The sequence below is a fragment of the Poecilia reticulata genome, chromosome 4 (assembly GCF_904066995.2).
Source record: "Poecilia reticulata chromosome 4, P_reticulata-male-v2, whole genome shotgun sequence".
Lineage (NCBI taxonomy): Eukaryota > Metazoa > Chordata > Actinopteri > Cyprinodontiformes > Poeciliidae > Poecilia > Poecilia reticulata.
The window spans coordinates 28646210-28666390 of NC_088833.1; the positions used below are offsets into that span (position 1 = coordinate 28646210).

The 20181-nt window shown below is 40.2% G+C and overlaps 1 protein-coding gene across 2 annotated transcripts; it reads right to left on the minus strand.

Moving 5' to 3' along the window:
* Window positions 1-53: 53 nt before the first annotated feature.
* boka (BCL2 family apoptosis regulator BOK a) lies at window positions 54-19929 on the minus strand. Of its 2 annotated transcripts, none has more exons than XM_017304481.2 (5): window positions 19692-19929; window positions 17722-18077; window positions 8089-8217; window positions 4120-4283; window positions 54-1450 (listed from the first exon to the last, which is right to left on the minus strand). In XM_017304481.2, exons 2-5 carry the CDS (start codon window positions 17933-17935, stop codon window positions 1325-1327), a joined length of 633 nt encoding a protein of 210 aa, XP_017159970.1. In that variant the 5' UTR covers window positions 17936-18077; window positions 19692-19929; the 3' UTR covers window positions 54-1324. The 2 variants fall into 2 exon arrangements, with proteins under 2 accessions (XP_017159970.1, XP_008405956.1); XM_008407734.3 differs by lacking the exon at window positions 19692-19929 and adding an exon at window positions 18261-18684.
* Between the last annotated feature and the right edge of the window lie 252 nt (window positions 19930-20181).

Here is a 20181-nt window from a genome sequence, read left to right on the forward strand (position 1 = left end):
AAACATCCTCATTTCTACATTAAATTGCAAAGAAAAAAGTCATTTGCAACAAATGAAAAACCAATTTTATACCATTTATTACTATTTACAGTTCTGACAAACATTTATTTAATAGGTTGCTTAATGCCACACACAGCAGTGACGTTATTCATGGAATAAAATCTATCTACAAACTGCATCAATATCATCGCTTAACAGCTCCTTTTACAGTGCAGCAACAATAGTGGTAACCATAGAGATGGAGGGACACTTTCTCTTAATACTTGTTCACCTCACTAGGAACTCATCTTTGTTTCTTAAATAATTTTTTTGTTCTTTGATATATATATAAAACAATATATATATAAAACAATTCCCATGTGAATCAGAGCATTGCAAAAGTATTTAACCTCCTTGGAATTTTTAACATCTGCAAACCTTACGGTATTTTACTGGGATTATAAATGATGGACAAACTAAACGTTGTTCATGTTTTTGAAATGGGAGGAAATTTACACATGCTTTATTAACAAAAAGAAATTTGCATTTGTTTTCCACCCACTTTTCAAATTCAATCAGCCGCCTTCAAATTTCACCTAATTAGCAAATAGAGTCCGCCTTTGTGTGTAATTTAATCTGGGTATAAACTCAGCTGAAGGCCTCTGATAGAGAGCATTAGTGAACAAGTATTAAGGAAAACAGCGGTCAAGAATAAAGTTAGCTATTTAAAACACAAACAATATCTGGTTTTGGTCCATCCCCTAAAATTTTAAGTAAAATAGGTTACACTGCGTGGTTGTGACATAAAAAAAATGTGACTCTTAACGGGTTTGAATACTTTTGCAAGGCACTCTTTAGTTTACTTTTGTGCTTCATGGCAAAATACATTTTTGAACTGCTTTCCCTCAAATCATTTCAATGTTTTGAACTTTAACTTCTCTAATAATTTTCTCCACACTCTTGTTGAATAGCAGAATTGCCTTTTTGTGTTATGAATACCACCACGATGAGATGTGGTAATCTTTGTTCAACTTAGAATCTCATGAATACGTCTTGGTTATTCATTGATGTGAAGCATTTACCCCTAATTACCACAAGATGGCATGCAAGTCACCCATACAGGAATACATACAGTGCAGCAGCCTGAGAGAAAAAAAAAAGTAAAAAATAAAAAAGAGTCCCAAAGTGTGATTGTGTAAACTCAGTTTAAAAAGCGTGCCCTAACACAAGCAGCACGAACAATAAATAGGCAGGAGATCAGCGGCCCGTCGACCGAGGCTCAGTGCAAAACAGTGTAAACGTTGGTCCCACACGGTGGAGGCCCTCGTGGCGCTGGCGGAGTCTTTCACTTCTCTCTGAGAAGGTACAACACCACGGCCTTCAGGTAATGTCCGAACGCAAAGGCAGCAGACACCAACCAGTGGGAGTGCAGGGCGGGGCCGGTGTTCACCACGCACTTCGTGATGTCCGCCTGTAGGGAGACAGAGATCTTAAGAGACGTTTTGGAGGAAGACGTGGACAGAGGCGGATTCACAGCGAGGAAGATCTGCCAGCTCTGTCAGGATGAAAATAATTTATAACTTTACGTAGCTTAACGAACAGGACACTGACTTGAAGCAAAATTGTCTCACTGGTTAAAAGGCTTTGGAAAACTATTCACCCAACATTGGAGCCATAAACTTCAGTTTGTTTACTGGAAATTTGTATGCAAGACAACATGATAAGCTTTTCTATGTCATGTCCTTCCACCCCCCCAAAGAGCATTAACCTCTGACCCAACTTGCAATAACTACATGCAATGCTAAAAAGAAATGCAAACAAGATCAAGTTGTATTTTTTTAAATAAACTATTCAATAATACATTCACTTAGCATAAATGCTGCCTCACGCTGTCTGATTTTAGATGGCCATGAGTTCTGTGACAACATTTTTTATTATCAGATAATATTGCTATGACTTTACCACCAGAAAATACAGCTTTTCATCATAATCCCCTCTTTTTATTATAAGAAAATATGTAATATTTTATATTGACATAAATTTTTTATTTATTCCCACGGTTTTTATGATTATGGAGCTGATGTACGGTTCCTTTGGTCTTTGTCTTGTCAGAAACTTTTTCATTTCTTGCTGGCTACGCTAGCTTGAGACACAAAGCAGGTTGATGAATTCGACGGGCAGCCAATCAGAAAGTGAGGGTCAGAAATAGCATTTAGATCTATGGTTTTAAATTTGATTTTATGAAAAAGAAAGATTGAAAAATAAAACTAAAATCACGATGAAAATATGATTAAAAAAATTATGGGATTCAGGTTTTATATTATTTTTGCATTTTTTTCCCCCTCATCTTCCCTCCAACTTCTTGAAGCCACCACAGCGCCCCCTGGCGACCTCCACTTTGTAAAACAGCGTTAGACCAGCACAAAGAAAGATAATCCACACTTTTCTCTGTTTTTTTAATGAATTTTCAGTAATGCTCTTCCTAATGTCGGTCATAAAATCTTAAGCACCTTGACGCTTATGCTATTTGACAAAATGTGGAAAAACTTAAATGCTTCCAACTGCTCTTCCAAGGCAGCTTACATAACTAGCTTCACAGAGAGTGACATACCCCAGGCAGCACGGAGCAGCATCAGCCCTGACACTAAACACGTCTCCATCCTCAGATCCCCCTCTCGGGTTCCCGACAGGCTGCCTGCCCGCCTCTCTGTGGAAAACTTTCTGGGTCTGGTTTGGCGCTCTGCTCAAAAACAGGTCGCTCCCTCATTTGAGCTTGTGAGGTCAGAGGCACAATACGCTGCTCATCATTTTGTCACACTCCACTTCTCCTCAAAACACCGCAGGCATGCGAGCCGCGGTTCTGAGCAAACAGCCGCCTTTCCAGCAAACGCAGACAGAGGCACGTTGTCAGTCGCTCTTCGTCCACCGTGTCCAACTCTGTTGCTAGAACCCTGAAACGCACTGAAACGAACGGGACTATTCCCTCTGCCTTATGTTTATCTAAAAAAGGAACTTCCTGAGAATCCACTTTCCCACGATTCAAGACATACGATGCAAAAGCTAGGATTTATATTTACGTCTTTCTTTTCCTCTGTAACCTTGTCTGTGTAAAGGTCAGCCATAGTTTAAAGATCCATAGGTTTTGATCAACCAGCTGCAGATGTTAGCTCATATCAACAAGAATACCCAGAAGCAGCGGAGCGAAGAGGAGGTTTGAGGCAGAATCGGTGTGAATGGATCCAGATGGAAGCAACATTGAATCAGAATGTAACCAGCAAAACAAAGCTGCTGGTGGTTCCGGACATCCTGGAGATCAGAGTATTAGATCAAATAGAAATTGCTCAAGACTAGCCAACAGGTGGGTGGGAGAGCAACTGCATGCACTTTGAGGTGTAGACTTTTTATGGAATGGCCTTGTAGCAAAAGAGCAGCAAAGAAACCACTTCTTTCCCAAGAAAGACACAAAAGGACAAACAGTTCTGTACATAGATGGTTAGCAGAAGACTGGTGCAAAGTTATCTGGTACACAAAAAAAAGTAAAAAGGAACAGAAAGATTTACAGGATATAGCCTACATCAGGGTACACTCCCAATAATGAAGTATGGGATCGCGAGTCTTCAGAAAAGAATTTTCTTTCAACATTCCCGGTTATATTTTGGTGATGAACCACACATTGTGTCGAGCTTTAGGTCCTGCAAGGTGCAAGTTGTGGCCTCCATGCACGGGATTTGTTTAACCAAAAAAAAAGAAGAAATAAATAAAAATCACTACTGATTTTAAATGATCTTCTCAGATACTACTCAAACTGAGAACAACCAAAAGATTTTAAAATTTCTACTTCGATTATTACCTCTTCTGCTTCTAAAGTGCCAACTTTAATGAAAAAAGATTTTCAGTTTCTTGCTACTGAATCCCACCAATTAATACATATCATGAAGAAGACACAATCTGTCAGTGCTCCTGATGTTAAGCCTGAACGGATTAAATAATTAACCACTTAATATTTTGAATTTGGGTAAAATCAGCTCTTTAAAAAAAAGAGCAGCTTTTTGTTTTTACCCAGAAATCAGTGTTGGCAGATTGAAGCTTTACTAAATTGTGATCGGTGCATCTCTCAAAATGGATGAGTGCTTTCCTTACCCAGCCTCCTCTTTTCTTCAACCAGGGGGTCAGACTCTTGCGGACAAACTCCCCCATGCAGTCCACGATGGTGTGAACCATGGCTGGATGACCATGGCGCACACAGTCCACTGCCAGGGATCCCGCCACGGTGTACAAGGAAACCACCTTCCCCCATGTCACTCCTGAGTCACACACACACACACACACACACACACACACACACACACACACACACACACACACACACACACACACACACACACACACACACACACACACACACACACACACACACACACACACACACGAGTTAGAGCTCAGAGCAAATTCCACACTAATGTGCAAACATGTTGAACGATGGAGATCACTTAAGGTTGGAAACTGAAACGCGACATAACAGCTTGAGGGTTTGGCTGAAAGCTAACAGGAGACAGGCAGGGGTCTTTTAGAGGTTTTCCCGCTGTGGTACAGAGGCAAAAGCATCCCAACACAGAAAAATTAATGGCAGCATGCAGACAGAAAGTCTCGCTACATTAGAGAGCAGATCCTTTTACCAGAGCGGCGTTCCTGTCAAATGCCGCCACGCCATTTACAGTCAAAGCTTCAGACTGTTTCTGTGGTGTTTATATATCCAAGACAACCAAACGGAGCCGCAGCTCTATCCACAGTCTGTCACTGCCGTCTCTAGACGCTCCTAAAAACAGATCGGGTTTCTCTTTATTGGTGGGATCTGGACTTTCTAACACCGGTTGACATCCGAGTTGATTTTTTATTTTATTTTTTTCAAGCGAGCAGACGATGAGAGAGGTTCAAGTGAGGTATAACGTCTTATTTAACATGACAAGTCACATTCATGTTTCATAATATCTTTTTTTCTTTCCTTTTGCAATACATTTTTGTGTGTGTGTTGCAAAATTTTACTGAAGTGGTTGCTTTCTACACGACTTTATCGGTTCCTCACATCTTTGTGGGAGAATTTCGACCTGAACTTCCTTTAAACGTTGCTTCAGTTTATTGAGGTCTGTGGGCATTCCTTCCTGCGCAGCTCTCTTAAGTTCTCAGCACAACATTACTGTCATTGTTCATTAGTTGTTGTGTTTGGGACTATTATCAGGCCAAGCTTTAGCTAAAAGACAAATGACCTCACATTTGACCTTGAAGGGAATCTTCAACTCAATTGTTGCACAGGTGCACAGATCATGTGGCTGTGAGACAGGCCGCCTTGCTCGATAGCTTGGTTTTAGTTGTTTGCATTATGGTTTTTGCATTGTGGCAAAATATCTTCACACTGGTCTCATCTGTCAAAATGGCCTAAATTATGATGTCGTCTTCCTTTCAGAAGGAAACATTCTCTAACATTACTACTGATGACTTTCCTGCTTAGCATTTTAGGAATTTCTGGGTTTAAAAGGAGTTTGTACGACACGTGATCATCTCTAATCTCGAATGCTAAAAATGCGGATTGGATTATTCTACACCAAGGGTGTCCAAAATCATCAACTCAACATGTTTACTTTACAAGACCATATGTAAGACTGCATTTAAAATCAATGTTACTGGTGGCGCCTGTAACTCTAAACGCAACAAATTAAAAGTCGTGTTTAAGTTTAAAATGATGCTTGTTAGAGGTTCTGCTAACAATGTTTATGGGCGTCGCCATGTTAACTATGAAAGCTGTTAGCTCCAAGTTCCCACTTCCCACTTAACTGGAACGCAGCATTACAGAGCAACTACGCATCGACAAAATCAAAACACTAACTGCAGCTTCGCGTTAGTTATTTTCACCAAGCTTTCCTCTAGCTTGAGCGACTTCTCTAGCTAGCTTCTCGTGTACTTCAGCATGGTGCTAACCAGCTAAATGCTAATAGGTGGCACCATTTCATGTATTTATTTAATTAATTCCCTTATGGTTCAGATCAATGAGAGAGAAGCTAAAACTGAAAATGGCTTTCTAGGATCAAAACAACGAGGAAGGATGCTTAGAGCGGCGCAGATATGTTTGAGTCAAGCTCACAGCAGACAGACAAGAACTAAGAGGCAGTGACTTGGCAAATTTAATGAAGGATTCCCCCCCTCAGCCCTCGCAGATAGTCTAACTGCTTATCTCTGCTCAACAAAGCGCAGCGTGACGTTTGAGACCAAACTCTCGCGGATGAGGCATTTGCGGTCGTGATCTCCAGCTGCTCAGGACTTCCTCTCGACACAATGACTCATCTGAGAGCATTTGCTGCACGTTCACTGTGCGTTTATGGAAGTGCTGGGCCATAAATTATATGCACTGAATGGAATTTGACCATCACTTATCCTAACCATTAGAGCATTCTTGAATATTACAGCTAACCTCAAATTGGACTCACTAAAAATAGACCAGACTAACCTGATCCAGCCCAGATAACCTTTGCAGCTCATCTCTGTTATATTCCCGGAGGAAAAGAAGCCAGCTGAGACTCAAGCCTGAGCTTCTTGGGTGGGGTCCAAACTGTCTGTAACAATCACAGAGTCTGACATCGTTTTACCCTAATATGGGCCGAAGGTTTTACTCTGAAATTCCTTTCCTGGCAGGGGATAAAAGAAAAGGGGGGGGATCGCCAAAATTCCTCTAAATAACAGGGAACCCTGGGTTCAGATGAAAAGTAATGTTCTAACTTTCAAGTGGGTTTTGTTTTACTCAGTGAAAGTTGTGAATCCGTTTTACAACTACTCAAAAATACACAATAAGAGAAGTAGAAAGAGTTCCCCATTTGCTCGGTATCTTCGTTGTGTTTGCCTGAAACTCTGAGCTTCCTCCTTCCAAAAGGAGTTTCTCTAAATAGAGAAACATTTCTTCACCGTTACTGCTTTGAGATCCACCTGCGGGCAAATTTCAGTGCATCTTATTGCAATTTTGTGACAAGCAAACATAAAATGATGTAGAATAGAGAAGTGGAAGTAAAAAAAAAGATGCATGGTTTTCTAAGTCTGAAAAATGTGGCATGGGTCCATATTCAGCCACCCAAAGAGAAAACTCTGTAGAACCAGCTTTGTTCTGTATTCACAGCTGCAGATCTGTTATACAGCCTTTACAGCTTTGTACGTCAACAGATTTTTTTTTTTTTTTAGGGATGCACCGATTGGGCTGCACGATGGCGCAGTTGGTAGAGCTGTTGCCTTGCAGCAAAAAGGTTCTGGGTTTGATTCCCGGCCCCGGTCTTTCTGCATGGAGTTTGCATGTTCTCCCTGTGCATGCGTGGGTTTTCTCCGGGTACTCCGGTTTCCTCCCACAGTCCAAAAACATGACTGTGAGGTTAATTGGTTTCTCTAAATTGCCCCTAGGTGTGAGTGTGTGTGCATGGTTGTTTGTCCTGTGTGCCTCTGTGTTGCCCTGCGACAGGCTGGCGACCTGTCCAGGGTGACCCCGCCTCTCACCCGGAACGTTAGCTGGAGATAGACACCAGCACCCCTCCTGACTCCATTAAGGGACAAGGGTGTAAAGAAAATGGATGGATGGATGCACCGATTCAAAAATCTGGCCCGATATCAATGTCTGATACTAATACAGCTGCTATGGCCGATAACCAACATTTACAGATATTATAAATACCCATATGAATGAATTAACAAATATCACATTGTCATCCCCCTCCCTCATAAATACATTCACAAATACAAACATGGTCATTAATATTAGACCAGTTTTATTGATCGTACCAATACCAATATGTTTAAAAAATAACTAAAATCAGCCGATACCGATATATCGTGCATCCTTATTTATTTTTTGCTCATTATTTTTTGCAAAATAACTATCGGAGTCAAACTGCATGGAGATATTGTCATCAATGTTGAAGTCATACTGCCATTTCCCAACTGAATTTTAGGGTTGGAATTTGAAGTAGGACATTCTAACACAAGTCGTAATCCTTCTGCTTCACAATTATGCACTACTGTAAGTTGGTCTATTGTATAAAATCCCAGTAAAACTCACTGTGCAGCAAAAGGAAGACCCACCTGTTGAGAAGACATCCGCAGCGATAGCCATGAAGGCGTCGGACACCACGCCCTCCACTGCCACCGTGATGTTCAGCTGCCGGGCCACGTTGCGGTAAATATTGGGCCGGAAGTACTCCAACTCCTCACCTGGTCGGAACAGAGCAATCTGAGTTCAGTCGGCCCATCCTCTCACTACCTAACACACAGGTAAGGTTGAATTTCACCGCATATGTAGATTATTTTTTAAAACATGCACTAAAGCAAAGAAACTACTGGAGCTGATCAGCTAGAATGAGCAAATGCTATGGTGGTCAAGTGGCTTTTGATTGATTTTTTTAATATAAATTCTGCAGCATTTGAGTTGCAGCTCTAATGGGTTCTGCTGAAACCGTTCAGTCTGTTTTTTGTGGTAATATTTGTGGTTTGTAAAATGAAGGAAAGTGAAACTGTGCTAGCATCTCTATGAACTCGAAACACACAGTTTAATCCTCAGCTGAACAACTTGTCTGACAGCTGGGGGATAAATTTTGTCTTACTTCTTCCTCTTGGTGCTTACTGGAGCGATAGCGACAGTGTAGGCTGTACTGTGCTAGCATGATTTGGCCAACTGGAGGAATTAGGCTTATTGTAAATCTGCCTCAAGGTCACTTTTAACAATAGAGGCGGCAAGCTCTAAAAAGGATAAAGAACCAACTAATGTTTTTAAATATAGATGTAATAAGAAATGAAGGTTTTCATCATTTTATTTTTGCAATATTTGCATTGAATTTCTACAGGGAGTAACACCAAGAGAACCAGTAGTGGGTTTTTAGATTTGTTTTTTTGAAATTATGTAGAATATATCTGCTTTCTTTTCCACAAATCAGAAAATTCATCCTCTTTTTACTAAATTTTATGTTTATTTTAAAAATCAGAAAAAAGGGATAACATTTTTGTTGTTAAAGAAGACAGCAAAATTGGGAAAGTTGGAAAGTTGTCTTTTTTCAAAAAGTCCTGTAACATTTACAGCTCTAAAATTTTATTTGGTTGGTTTGAGAGCAGAAATGTATGGAGCAAAATTGGATCCATAAAGTTTGTTCATGTGAAAAAAAATTGAAACTGATTGCTTTTTTCCCTGTTTCAAATCCCGTTTTTTCAGTTTTGAAACTTCTTTCAGTTTCATTTTTTTTCCCTTTTGAACAAAGTTTATGACCCCAATTTAGCTCCGTAGAAATGACTCTGTATTCATTTCTGTAAAGGTCACAGGACACACAGACCGGCCTGTTGGATTTTTATACCAACTGATCAGGTGAGCGGCAGTCACAGAACATGTGAGCGATCAAGGAAGGACGCTGTTACACAGCTCAGTTAATTATCGACTTTAAAACGCGGTGAATCAAAGTGGATTTTCCTGCCGTTTATCGGTTCACAGTATTTCTTATCCTGCTGAGAGGCCGAGATTACATATCTATAGTGAATATCAGAGCGGTACTCATCTCCAATGTTTATATTATAAAACAGAAAAGTGAAGATTTTTTTTTTTTTTTACATTTTTTATTTAGAAAGACAGATTTCCATTACAATCGCTAATTACAACTTAACCCATTTAAGGTTGTGCATAAGGATAGAGGCAGAGAGTCAAAGTAATTTCTTACATACATACTGCCTTTCTGGTATTTTCTTTTACAGACTGTTACTAATTTTAGTTGTGAACGATAACAAAAATGAACAACATTGAACAAAAATGGGGATTGCACCAACTCGAGCCATAAAGACCACATGAACATAAAAGGGCGGGACACATAATTCACAAGAATAATCAAATGAAGTCAGATCTAATTGGTTTTACATACTCAGTCCATTTCGTCCAGATCTTATAAAATGTTCCTATTTCAACTTGGAGGGAAAAAGAAATCTTTTCCATAGCATAAATTCGGTAAACAATCTCAATCCATTCATCAATAGTGGGTGGGTCTGGTTTTAGCCATTTCCTTGTGACAGCTTTCTTACTGGCTGCCAGTAGAATTGTCAGCAGTTTTTTGTCCTTATTGGTCCATGAGTCCAGTTGTAGATTGCCCAGGTACAACGCTTCACATTTGAATGGGATGTTTACATTGAATACATTTTCAATATGTTTGTGGAGCTCTTCCCAATATGGTTTTATTACCTGGCAATCCCAAAAAACATGGAAGTGGTTGGCTCCCTTAGACCCACAGAGTCTCCAGCAGGCGTCTCCGTTTCTTTGGTATCGTCTCTGAATGGGTGTAGCAAAAAACCGTGTAATGTTTTTCCAGCAAAACTCCCGCCATGTGTTTGAGCCGGTCGAGATCCACTGCAGTTGACATATTTCCTCCCAGCTTTCTTGTGAGATTATTACCTTCATTTCCTTTTCCCATTTTCTCTTTATATACTCTGTATTCTCTTGTTTAGATAGCTGTATGGCATTATATAATTTAGAGATAATTCTGCTGTCTGATCTGGGCTTAATTAGTGATAGAAATACCCCCATGAAACTTGAATCACTTTTTCTCAACACCTCTTTTACATTTTTAGTAAAATAATGTCTCACCTGTAGGTATCTAAAAAAATCATCTTTTCCCAGTCCATGATCCTTCTGCAAGGTTTCAAAACTCTTAAATATCCCTTTGTGAGCGAATGAATAATATGTAGTTAATCCTTTTGAGATCCATAACTTGAATCTGTTATCAATTCTATTTGGTGCAAAATCTGAATCGTAGGCACACCACCTCATAATTTTGGATGCATCTTCTATTCTGCAAATTTTTGTCAATTCCTGCCAGGATTCGAGAAAGCTACCTGTTATGGAATCTTCTGGGATCTGCTGTTCTTCCTGTAACTTATAATCACTAAGTAGGGCCGTTATTGGGATTCCTTTTATTGTTGTTCCTTCTATTTCCTTCCATGCTGCAGTGTATGATGGTGAACACAGGCAGATTAAAGGTCTTAGCTGGGCTGCATGGTAGTATTCCTGTAAACAGGGAAGGCCCATTCCACCCTTTTCTTTTTTTAGTTGTAGAGTTCTAAACTTGATTCTGGCCTTTTTACCCTGCCACAAATACCTCGCTATTAATCTATCCCATTCTAAGAACTGTTTAGGTGGGATTCCGACTGGAAGACATTGAAATAAGTACAGTAACTGTGGAAGGATATTCATCCTGATAGATTCTATCCGGGAGCTTAAACTTAGAAAGGGAATAACATTCCACCTATGTAAATCTGATTTTATTTTCAAATTTAGTGGTCCGTAGTTTAAATCGAACAGTTTTGAGAAGTCCCTCGATAGTGAAACACCTAAATATTTGATAGATTCAGCCTCCCAATTCCAGTTGTACATAGTTTTAATTGAAGACGGTGGATCATAGTTAAATGTTAATACTTGAGTTTTATTTATATTAATTTTGTAACCAGAGATTAAACTAAACTCTTCGAGCAACTTCATCAGTTTTGGGATCGTCTGTGTGGGCTGCGTTATACTTATTAATAGATCGTCAGCGAACAAGGATAGTTTTTGCTCCCCAGATGTCATTGTAACCCCCTTTATATCTGACCTCTGCCTGATCAGTTGGCTCATGGGTTCAATAAATAAGGCGAAGAGGAGCGGCGACGCACAACATCCCTGTCTCGTTCCTCTTTCTAGACTGAATGAATTGGTCAAATCTCCATTAATTTTAATTCTAGCCGTTGGTTTAGTATATAATGATTTAAATGTGTCAATTATCGCTTTATGAAATCCAAATTTTGAAAGCACTTTATATAAGAAAGACCACCCCACCGAATCAAATGCTTTCTCTGCATCTAAACTTAATATCAGTGCTTCTAGTTTTTGCTGGGTGACTTCCCTCATAATGTGTAACGTTTTCCTAATGTTGTCTTGGGTCTGTCTTTGCCTGACAAAACCAGTCTGGTCTTTATGTATTAAAGCTGGTAATATTACTTCTATTCTTTTGGATAATATGGAGGTGAAAAGTTTATAGTCATTGTTTAGAAGACTTATTGGACGATAACTCCAGTTTGTCTTTCCCTTCCTTCGGTATGACTGAAATCACTGCCTCTCTCCATGAGGGGGGAATTTCTTTATTTTCTAAGACCCAATTGAATGTTTTCTCTAATGTTGGAATTAGTTGGTCTTGCATAATTTTGTACCATTCTGTAGTGAATCCATCCGTCCCTGGAGATTTTCCTTTTTTAGTTCTCTTTATTGCTGATTGAATTTCCTCTTTTGTGATTTTGGATATTAATTTCTTATTTTGTTCATCAGTAATCTTTGGAAAATTGATCTTTCCCAGAAAGGCATCTATCTGGTTGTCGTTGCTTGTCTGTGATTGGGAATATAGTGTTTTATAGTATTTTTGAAAGCAGTTTTTGATTTCTTCCTGATTGGTTTCTATTTCCTTTGTTACATTGTTTCTAATTTTATGTATAGTTCTGCAGGCTTGTTGTTTTCTTAACCTATATGATAAAAGTTTCAGGGATTTCCCACCTACCTCATAGTATTGTTGCTTTATAAAAAGAAGTTTTTTTTGGATTTCCTGAGTATTTATTTCTTCTATTTCTTTTTTTAGTTTTATAATCTTATGTTTGGTGTTGTCATCTTTGGGAAACTTTGCATGTTCTCCCTGTAGTCTTTTTAAATCCTCTTCTAACTCCTGGAGCTTTTTTTCTCTGATTCTCTTCTCATATGAGGTTATTGATATGATTTTACCCCTAATCACTGCTTTTAATGCATCCCAGATTATAGGAGGGGTTACTTCCTCATTATCGTTATTTTCTAAATATAAATTAATTTCCCGTTTTAGTTTATCTCTAATGATCGATTTGTTCAGAATGTTAGAGTTCAGTCTCCACAGAGTGGACCTCCTCTTATTATTCAGGCAGATTGAGATGTAAATGGGACCATGATCTGAAAGAGTATTGGGACCCATTTCACAACTTTCTACCCTAGAAAGATCTCCCTTAAACATAAAGAAGTAATCTATGCGGGAGTAGACGTTGTGAGCATGAGAGTAGTGCGAGTAATCTCTACTCTTCTGGTTTCTTTCTCTCCAAACGTCCACGACTCCCACCTCATTAATCCAGGTATTTAATCTTCTACCAATGTTTTTTGCGTCGGGTTTTCCATTTGAAGAGTCAATTTTTGGGTTTAATCGGACATTAAAATCTCCTCCACATATTAAAATCCCCTGACTTTTTGTTGTCATTATATCGACTATTTGTTTATAAACGGCCCAGTCACTTCCAGGAGGGATATACACATTAAGAAGAGTTATCACAATTCCTTCTACTTTGCCTGTAACCATAACAAATCTACCTTCATCGTCGTTATATTCTGAAATATGCTCATAATTTACAGTCTTGGATATGAGGGTCGCCACTCCTCTCCGCCTCCCTGATCCATGTGAAGAGAAGTAAACATGTTTAAATCCTTGTTTATTTAATTTGCCATGTTCTGAATCGTTGAGGTGCGTCTCTTGCAAAAACGCAACTTGAATTTTATCTTTCTTTAATTTTGATAAGATTCTTTCCCTCTTAACTGGATTGAGTACTCCATTTATATTAAATGATGCTATTTTTAAAGATCGGTTTTGCATCTATGTGATTCTCCCCCCCATCTCACTCAGATACCTGGTGCATTTCCCCCTCCCCGCGAGAACCGACAGGGAACAAACAATTAACATCACACACATAAAACTGAACACAAATTGTCCATGTAACTTCCTATGTAGGGGTCTATTAACCTGACCCTGTTGAGATCCCACAAGGGGCTCGAAGGAAAAAGTCCCCCTCTTCGGTCCAGAGGGAGAGGCCCTTACCTGCAACAGTCGCATGTCGGAAAAAAGGAAAAGTGTCCCAAGGAAAAAAAAAAGGTCCAGAACGAACCGGATTATTCTATAGTTTGTATCCACCACTAGTTACAGATTTGGTTGAAAGTATTTCACCATTCCTCCCGCCGTCTTCGGTCTGGAGAAGGTCCTCCTTTAGGTCCCGGAGGGGGCTGCAGGTGTTCTCCTGAAGGCCCGCAGCTTCTCCTTGTAACTGGAGCCCCGTCCGGCTTTAAATGCGCCCTTCGTCGGTCCACTCTGGTCCAGGACAGCTGCTGCACCTGCTCCATAAGCGTCTCCGGAGGTTTGATGGTTGATACGGCGAAGCCTCGTCTCAGCAGGTCCTCTGATGCCTCCTCTACTGTATCATAGGTTTTGGTTCCATCTTCATATCTAACACGCAGCTTCGCGGGGAAGATGGTCTGGAAGTGGATGTTATTTTCCTTCAATACTTTACGGATTTCGGTATATTCCCTTCGTCTTTTAAGTATGAGAGGTGGGTAGTCGTGATCCAGGTTTATGCGATTTTCTTGCCAGGTAAACCCCTTCCTCTGCCAGGCTTTGCGGAGTATCATCTCTTTAGTTCTGAAGCTTAAGAACTTGATTATGATGGAACGTGGTGGCGCGTCGGTTGGTGGCTGCGGCCCCAATGACCGATGAGCTCTTTCAATATGGAGGTCAGGGGTGTCCTCATTTAACTCAAGACCTTGACGGAGTAGGGTTTCGACAAACGAGATCATTGTCGATTCCTTCTCGGATTCCTCCGGTACCCCATACATCCTTATGTTCTCACGTCTGGACCGACTCTCCAGATCCATCAATTTATCCTCTAGCTTAGCATGTAGCTTTAGCATATCCGTGATGACCTCCTCTGTATTTAGGATCCTTTCTTCTGCCTTCTCCATCCGTCCCTCCACCTCTTCCATCCTGGTGTTCACCTTCGCAATTTCTTCTCTTATCGTCTCAAATTGTTCTTTATTTTCTTGGCGAAACCCTTTTAGTTCTTGCAGGATCAGTTCGGTGTCGGTCATTTTTAGACGCTGCTCCTCGTGGCTTGTTAGCTTCGACCCGCTAGCTGCTAATTGTTGCTACGTCTCTCTCGCCCCCTTAATTTCAGTCGGCGTTTATTTCTCGAAGTAGTGGTACGGTACGATCATACCCCCTTTTTAATTAATATATTGGTATATTCACTTGAGTTCTAAGGGGGGAATTTCTCTAGTTGCTCCGGTTCAAAGAGGAGCGCTCTCACTATGCGACCATTGTGATGGTGGTCCGATCCGGAACAAAGTGAAGATTTTTTAAAGAAGGTTGAAGTTTTCTGTCAAAATCTGAGGGCAGATTCTAAGCACTAAACCTGATTCCCACACATACACACATGTGCACGCACACACATACGGCTTCAAGTGAATTTCCTACCCTAAAACGGAGGTGGAGTCATAACCACAAAACGTAAAGCAATACCTTAACCAGAAACAACCTGGTCTACTGTGTTTTTCTCTGCATTGAGAAATTATTCCTGAGGAGAAAGGATTGAATAATCCTGTACGTTGAAGAGAGAGATTCCCCTGAAGGGATTTCACTGGAAACTCAACGAGTTCCTTCCATTCCTCTGAAATGTGACTCGAACACAACTGGATTCCACTTGACTTTATTCACCAGACCTGCCTACACTGACGTCACCGTTTTTGTTCTTTCTTTGGAAAGAAAGAACAAAAACTAATCGCTCATGATTAATGCTAATCAGGAGCAGTTAGTATTTAAAAAAATATTTTAAAAACCTGTGTTTTGTCTCCATTATCTAATAAAAATGTGTAATATGTTACGTAATGCTCAAAATATCCCATAATTCTCATCTAAATAGACAGACAAATTACGATTTCACTAACAGAGATCATACACTTTAAACATTCCCAATCCATGGGGTGCTGTGGTGGCGCAGGGGCAAAGCACATCCCACGTAATGAGGCCTTAGTCCTCGTGCCAGAGGTCGCAGGCTCGACTCCCTGACCACCTGCCTTAACGCCTCTCTCATTACCCTCGTTCCTGTTGAACTACTCTTAAAAAAAAATAAAACACAAAAAAAAACATTCCCAGTACAAGAAATAACAGCTAAAAAGACACAAACTGATTCAGTGTACAGGTCTAAAGCAGGAAAAAACAACATCACCAGCATCAAGGATGCAGCTTTAATTCACTGCAATATATTCACATCCAAACCATTCCTGGTGCTGTGGCTGAGTTGAGAGAGCAGACGCACCGAGAGGCTCATAGATCCCCTCCACCTTCAAACAATCATTTTTTATACAGTTTTTAAAAGATCTACTTATCCGTCTGTGGTCATTTTTAGCTTTAATTTACTTAAACTGGACTTTATTTTAGGACAATTAGTGTAAATTTAGGAGAATTCATTACAAGTCCCTCGTCTTGTGACTTTTGTCTCTCTGATCCAAAAGTGTCTGAGGTGAAAACATGTGAGCTGCACCTGGTGCCGCCAGCAACCCGGCAGAGGAAAACAAATGATCGGTGTGGAGGGGAAAAGCGTTTATTTTTTTCTTTTTGCAGGTGAGATGAGGTCAGACAGAGAACCAATCAGGGAGCTCAAATTTTATAACCGATGAGGACATAAACGATTTGTGGCCATTATTCATGAATCCAGGCAACATTTCTTATCTCAGCACCAAAAACGACTCGGTTATATTCACACTGGTCACATGGTGGGACTGGAGCGGGCAACCGTCGCTCAGAACATCCCAAAACGACACCTCACCTGGAGAATATGGTGAATATGATTTCATATCAGAAAACTGAATCATTTTCTACCTCTGAGCTCCTCCTGCTGTGTTTCAGTCAGCATTTTCTTAGCAAATTGCCAATTGCACGGATTTCTGTAAATATGGCAAAATGCCAGTTCCTCCAATCGAGTTTGTTCTCATAACACAGGCTTAGAATAATTTAGTGTTTGTGCATTTGTGGAGAGCAGTTCTCATTCAGTGGTTAATTTATGCTGTACATTGTCTCATATTTTAAAAATAAGTTGACACATAGAGTAAGGGGCGGAGCTAAGGAGAATGGCCTCATAACTATTAATGAGAAGGAGATTTTGTTTCAGGTAAACACTTGGACAAAATGACAGGAGAGAGCCTCAGATAAATGTAAATATTCTGTCAGGTAGCATATTTTACATACAAACACAACTTTGAAATGGTTAGTATCACTAAATAGTGTATTATAAATAAATATTATGCTGCTCATGATTATTCTTTGAAGATTTTGTAGCTTCTGGTAACTTAAAACAGCCTATTTATTAGCAAAAGAAATTATTACATTTTTGCTAATAAACAGGCAAAGCATTATCAAAGAATGAAATCTGTTAGAATTTGTTTTTACTAGGGAGGCACATTTGGCATGATATTTTATACTTAAAAAATAGCGTGCTGCTGACATGTTAACTGCATAAACATGGCAACATACGACATACGGATCAACGACATGGGATTCAGCTTTGTTGGCTATCTTTCCTTCTAATCCCTCTTTTCCACACAACTGAGATTAGATTTAATCTTAAACTTTTTTTCCTCTTGCTTTTTTTAAAATTCTCCACACTTCTATTTAGTTTCAACAGTTTTCTTCCAGAATGAAATATTGTTGTGAAAGGGATTTCCTAAACAAGTCAGAAACTTTTTTTTTTTTTTTTTTTTTTGTCCCTGTGAATCAAATGTTTATAGCATAAACGCAGTGCACCAAATTAATTCCAATTCTATCAGCTGGATTTCTGCAGAGGATCCCAGATGGATCCCGACCCAAACTTCTGTAGGAAGCATGACGGACTCACACAGCCACTGAACCACCAGGGACACCTCCGCCAGCTTTCCTCCCGACGCCGCCACTCCCTGCTCAGGTTTGGACCAGCCTATCCCGACGCGGTTCAGCCTGGACTGGATGTAGTCCCTGCACAGCGATTTAGCCTGGGACACCAGCTCCTTGTCGGTGGGCGACCGGTCGAACACCTCGGCCGCAAACACGGAGGAGCGCCGCAGCATCTCCATGTCCCCGAGCGTCGCAGCAGCAGCGGCCGCCGCTGCCGCTTCTTGCGCGGCTTCAGCAGATCAACTTTCCCCCCGCTCTCGCCCTCCACCGCACCGCGGATCTCCTGCTGCTATTATCAGATACAGACTTGCGGAGATTATCCTGCAGAACAAACACACGGATTAGGTTGTGGGTTGATAGCCTGGATAAAGCTCACAGCTACAGTCCCAACCAATCAAAGTTTACCCAGGGAGCTGGAAAAATAAAAATAAAACAAAAACAGCAGGTAAAAGTTCTGAATTAATCAATGAAGGCGTTTAAATATTAAAAACAAGCTGCACTTACCTAAAAAAATAAATAAAAATAAAAAACGGAGTCCAACAGTAATATGCAGAAAATAATGATAAATAAAAAATCTTGTAGCGGAGGAGAGAAGTGAAACGAAGGTTTTGTTTCTGCTGTTTTTAAGCTGAGGAGCTGGAGTCAGTCTGAGCCAAAAATAATTAAAAAATGCTCCCCTGTTCGCAGACTGACGGGTTTTCCTTCTAAGGGCACTTATTGTGGAGTCCAACGGCGGAGATAAGCGGCAACTATAAGCCCCGCCCATCGGTACCCACACACACACACACACACACACACACACACACACACACACACACACAGAAACTCGTTAATCATTAACAAGCTTTATGACAGGTGGAGGCCACACTGATTGTTAGTTTCCCTTTTGTGTAATAAGAGGTGAAGCTGCAGAAACACAGCAAGTCACTGACCTTAGTTTATTAGCTCGTAGCTTGATGGATTCAAAATAATTTTGGGGACGCAAATGTCACAGGGTATCTATGTGAAAACAGTTTTAATAAAAGCTACATCCACCATGGCAGCTTTTGGAAATTGTAGAAAGAGGGATGATGGAAATTTCAGCTGCTTTATTATGTCACTCAATATTTTATATATGTGCTAAAAAATAAAATCCTCGAATTGGCAAATTGTTCACGAATAGTACAATCGTCATACATCAACTTTATCTTTCCAAGGTCCTCAGGAATTTGGACCCAGTTTTGTAATAAGTTAAGCTCTATACACTATACTTAATAAAATTTTATTTTGAAAATCCTCTTCCTGTATGCAACAACTCTGGAGCTTCTCCCTTCATTTTCAAAGTCAGCTGCACAGAGTTCTTGCAGTGAAGTAGACTCCAGAGCAGCACTCACGATGGATTAAAACAAAGAGAAAGTTGTTGGCTAATGTAAGAAACAAACACTCAGAAAGTATTAAATCATTGGTTGCTATGGCGATTCCCCCCTTTTCTGCGACACAAGCATGAGAGACCACAGCGCTGGATCCCAATGAAAGAAATCAAATAATTAGTAAGGATAACTCACAACTTTATTGGAGGTAAGGTTGCCACCTTTCAGAAGTTAAAATAAGGGACCAGTCCCTATAAAGCGGGGGGCTGCGGCGGCAGCGTGTAGGTTGATGTGTTACCCAGAAAGCAGTTTGGCACAATGTCGCAACACCAAACACCGTGAGTCAAACAATGACTGGGGCAGACTACTATATAAAGTACTCGAGGACCACTCTTTTACTATTAGACAAACACATTTGTAGAATACGGTACAAATGGCGTCCCGTCTAATTTAATAAATACGGGACGCTACATTTAACACGGGTGGCAATCCTAATCGCAGGTCAAACGTTTTATTTTTGTTTCATCCGAATCTGTTTTAATGATCGTGATGATAATGATGAAAAGTGAAAGAGAGACTCCATTACCTGCAGCAGCTCCACGTCTGCGAAATGTTGCAACTCGTATCATCCAACTATCTCCAGGGAGTCTTTGTGGATGGTGACGCTGTAGCATTCAGTCTTACAACAAATCTGAAAAGGCCTCTGACTGAAGACCGTTGGCATTTGACGGCTTGATGACCGACATGACACGCTAATAGCCCAATTTCTACACAGCAGTCATCAGTCTTTGGCAAACTCTGCTAATCCGCCTAATCTGCTTTTGCTGCTCTTTATTAAAAAAAAAAAAAACACAGAAAAGAGTAGGCCTAGTAAGTGTTTTGCTAATGATAATTCTACTTACCTGATCATGGCCTTTAATGGATTTTCTCCTCCATTTTGTTGCACAGTGGTTTTTCCTGAATCCTCGACGTGTTGCGTGTCAATTTCACGTTGGCGTTTCTGGAGCGCCACCTGGGTCAATACTATAACAGTTAGCCAGTTTATTCAAGTTTTATTGGATTTCACATGAAGCGGT